Source organism: Olea europaea, chromosome 23, assembly GCF_002742605.1.
Source record: "Olea europaea var. sylvestris chromosome 23, O_europaea_v1, whole genome shotgun sequence".
NCBI classification, from domain to species: Eukaryota; Viridiplantae; Streptophyta; class Magnoliopsida; order Lamiales; family Oleaceae; genus Olea; species Olea europaea.
Window position 1 is genome coordinate 311,017 of NC_036259.1, and position 4,569 is coordinate 315,585.

Genomic DNA, 4,569 nt, shown 5'->3' on the forward strand with positions numbered 1-4,569 from the left:
GGCATGTTACTTGAACTCTCTGAGAAAGTCGGAGTCCCGAACTGTTAACGTGATCATAACTGAAGTTGCCAATGAAGTCAGTATGGACGTGGAAATGCTCATGCTCCTGAACAAGGGCATACCTCCGAACAGGAGGAAGATGTCAACATGGAAGAGGCCCCTGAACAAGGACACCCTCTTGATAAGTTAGATCCCCGGATAATTGACTTTGAATCAAATACAACCCCAATGGAAGAACTAGAGACTTTCTCCGCCAACCCAGAGGACCTTAGTCAGGTCTTGCGAACAGGGAAGGCACTGCCCTCTGAAGCAAAAGATGAGATGATAAGCTTCCTGAAAAGGAACTTGGATGTCTTCGCTTGGAAGCATGAAGACATGGTGGGGATAGATCCAAGGATCAGTTGTCACCATCTTAACATCAACACCTCCTGTGTCCCTCATCGACAAAAAAGACGTGCCCTCAACCCGGAAAGGTACGAGGCTCTCAAAGACGAAGTAGGCAAGCTTAATCGCAGTGGTTTCATAAAGGAAGCCATCTACCCAAAGTGGATATCCAACCTGGTCCTGGTAAAAAAGCCCAGCGGGAAGTGGAGGGTGTGCGTAGACGTCACCAACTTGAATAAGGCGTGCCCTAAAGACAGCTTCCCACTTTCAAGAATAAACTAACTTGTGGATTTCACTGCTGGACATGAACTATTGAGCTTCATGGATGCATATTCGCGGTACAATCAGATACCCATGTTTTGACCCGATGAGGAAGCTACATCATTCATCACAGATAGAGAACTCTACTGTTACAAAGTCATGCCCTTTGGATTGAAAAATGCCGGAGCCACATATCAGAGACTGGTTAACATGATGTTTGTCAAACTCATTAGCAGAACCATGGAGGTCTATATGGATGACATGCTAGTCAAAAGCCTCTAGGCAAGCGAACACGTAAGTCACCTCGACCAAACATTTCAGATACTTAGAAAATATAAGATGAAGTTGAATCCCCTCAAGTACACCTTTGGGGTGGCTTCAGGTCAGTTTTTGGGGTATATTGTTAACTAAAGAGGAATTGAAGCCAATCCAGTAAAGATAACGGCCTTGCTGGAATTGAGATCACCTCAGAAACCGAAGGACGTCCAAAGCCTCAATGGTTGAATAGCCGCATTCAGTCGCTTCATCCCCAGGGCCACTGATAAGAGCTTACCCTTCTTCAAGGTGCTTAAGCATGGAAAGAAGTTCCAATGGACTTCTAAGTGTGAAGAAGCCTTCCAGATGCTGAAAAGCACCTCGGAGAAGCGTCCCTTTTGTCAAAACCTCAACCAGAGGAGTCTCTACTGCTATATTTGGCAGTATCGGATGTAGCGATTAGTGTTGTTCTAGTCAGAGAAGAAAATGAATGACATTTGCAAGTATATTACATCAGCAAAGCTCTCCTCCCAGCTGAAACACGGTACCCGGACATGGAAAAATTGGCGCTTGCCCTCATCACATCCTCAAGGAAACTGAGGCCATATTTTCAGGCCCGCTCGATTGACGTTCTCACCAACTTCCCATTGAAACAGGTGCTGCAGAGAACAGATGCATTAGGACACCTGCTAAAATGGGCAATCGAGCTCAGCGAGTTCGACATACTGTTCCGACCTCGACATGCCATCAAGGGCCAGGCCCTTGCAGATTTTGTGGTTGAGTTTGCCAAAGTCCCGAAAATCGAGGCAATAATGGAACCAGCCGAGCCCCTAACATGGAAACTGTTCGTAGATTGATCCTCAGAAGAGGCGGGCTCCAGGGCAAGAATTGTCTTTGAAAGCCCGGAGGGTCACAAGCTAAATTACGCAGTAAGGTTCGGCTTCAAAGTCTCAAACAACGCTGCCGAATATGAAGCCCTTCTAGTAGGTCTTAGACTGGCAAGAGAAATGCAGGTCAGAAGGCTCGTAGCCAACATCGATTCTCAGCTAATAATGAATCAAGCCAGTGGGAGCTTCGCAACCAACGGCAGCAGCATGGTTGCATACTTGAATTTGGTTCATGACCTAGTCTCTCAGTTCGAAAGGTTCGAACTACTTCAAGTCCCACGCCTAGAGAATACACATGCAGACACCCTTTCAAAATTGGCCAGCAGCAAGGATTCTGAGCTATTAAAGGACGTCCCTATTGAACACTTGTCGAAACCCTCCATTTCTAGAGGAAAAGAGGTACTTTGGATAGAAGGCACCCCATTATGAATGCAGCCCATCATCACCTATCTAAAGGATCAGACACTACTTGCTTCCAAAAGTGAGGCAAGAAAGTTGAGGAGAAGGGCTATGCACTTCGTCCTGAAAGACGATATGCTCTACAAAAGAGGCTTCGCCTCACCACTTCTCCGATGTGTGAGAGGCAAAGAGGCCACATATATACTTAGGGAAATTCATGAGGGAATCTGCGGAAATCACTCCGGAGGAGCGACCCTGGCACACAAGGTTCTCCCTCAAGGCTATTTCTGGCCGACCCTGAAAAGGGATGCTTGCTAGTTTGTCTAGAAATGTGACAAGTGCCAGCGCTTCTCGAATATTTAAAAGCAGCCTTCTCAGAACCTCTCCGTAGTAACCAGCCCCTGGCCATTCGCCAAGTGGGGCATCGACTTCATTGTTCCACTCCCTAAAAGAAGAAGAAGCGCGACCTTCGCCATTATCGTCATTGACTACTTCACCAAGTGGGTCGAACCTGAACCTCTTGCGAAGATCACCGAGGCAAATACTACAAAATTCTTCTAGAAGAATATCATTTGCAGGTTCGGTATTTCCCACTCCTTAGTGTCCGACAGTGGGAGACAGTTCGACAACAGGAAAATGCGAGAATTGTGCGACAAAATGGGAATAAAAAAGGACTTCTCAGCGCCTCATCACCCGCAAGCAAATGGACAAGTTGAGGCAGTAAACAAAACCATCAAACATACCCTGAAAAGGAAGCTTGACACCTCAAAGGAGGCTTAGGTCAATGAACTTTCCCACGTCCTCTGGGCCATCCGAGCCACAAGCTGAACTGCAACAGGGGAAACACCATTCTCAATGACCTACGGGGCTGAGGCCATGAGCTCGGTCGAGGTCGAGGTCCCATCGCATCGTCGAATACACTTCAACGAGGTTAGTAACGACGAGGCCCGAGTGAACGAACTCCACCTCCTTGAAGAAATGAGGGATACCTCACAGGTGAATTTGGCAAAGTATCATAGGAAGATGACCCGATATTATAACTCCAAGGTCAGAAATCGAACTCTTCGCCTGGGAGACCTTGTCCTCAGAAGGGTCTTTCAATCATCAAAGCCAACCGGGTCACGAGTGTGTGGACCAAACTGGGAGGGTCCTTACCGCATCTGTAGGGAATCCTGACCTGACACTTTCAAAATTGAAGACATGGTAGGGAAAGCACTACCTCATCAATAGAACATCAAGCACTTAAGGAAATATAATCAGTGATGAGTTTTTGTTCCAATCCGATCTCGATGTTGTCTAATAAGTGTGTCCCGATCCAATCTCATTTGTAATTTTCCTATCCTACTGAGCCCTGAAAATGCCTTAGTAATGGATAATATAACTTTTTCTTAAGTATTGATGCTTCAGTTCTTTTTCACATCGGTTATCAAATTGTTATCTCAGTCCCTCAGTATTATTACTTAAGTGATTCGATCTTTTGACTATTGTTAAGAGGCACTTGACGATTACTTAAGTGGTCCGATCTTCTGATTATTGTTAAGAGGCGCTTAGTCTTAAAAGATTGTCATTCATATTGGCATAAATAGATCAATACGATAACAAAGTAGAAGCAATAACACTTGGTAAAAAACTTTTTCATTTCATTCACTTCAAATTTACAAGAGGCCGAAGCCATTACAAAATGAGCCCTACTCTATGGGAAGCCCCTCCCCGCCAGCCTCTGACTTGCTAGCCTCAAAAGCTACTGGAGTCTCCTCTGCAAGCCTATCAGGTCGGCCTCCAGTAGGTCCCCCGAACTCTACCTCTAAAGAGGAGATGTCCAAAATAGGGTGGACCTCTCTCAGCCGACCCAATATGCCTTGGGCACTCCAGGAGGCCCAAAAATTTGCAAAGTCGTCATACAGGGAATGTTCCTCGAAGTGGTCAATGAAATTTTGAACAGCCACTTCCCCTACCGACTTCAGTTCCTCCTTCAAGGAGGCAATTTCCTCAGACTGGGCCTCTGTCCTCTGCCTCAGCTCAGCTTTCTCTTTATTGGAGGCCGCCAGAGCCTCTGTGGCAAGCCGATGGTGCTCGTTGGCGTGATCCACTCTTCGGGTCATGGCAGCCACCTGGCACTCCACTTCATAGAGCTCCTTCTTCAGCCGTTCTATGTTTCCTGTAGTAGCCGCCAGCTGGGTCTCAACCTTTGTCCTCCTTTTCTCTTCCTCCACAGCCTTGGCCCGGGCCTCCCTCACCTTATCCCCATATTGCATCGCCCCCTCGAGGCACTTGACGAGGTCCTCCCTCTTGGCGTTGAGGTCCTTCACCAAGCCCTCGAGCTCGATGCTGGTGCTCAGAGCCCGAGCCACACAGGCACTGTTGGCCGCCACCACCACAATTT

The 4,569-nt window shown here is 47.1% G+C and overlaps 1 protein-coding gene across 1 annotated transcript; it reads left to right on the forward strand.

Annotated features, from left to right (window-relative positions):
* The first annotated feature begins 2,216 nt into the window (after positions 1–2,216).
* On the forward strand, positions 2,217–2,966 carry LOC111372433. The gene is made up of 2 exons (XM_022994791.1): positions 2,217–2,503; positions 2,798–2,966. Exons 1-2 carry the CDS (start codon positions 2,217–2,219, stop codon positions 2,964–2,966), a joined length of 456 nt encoding a protein of 151 aa, XP_022850559.1.
* Positions 2,967–4,569: the final 1,603 nt, after the last annotated feature.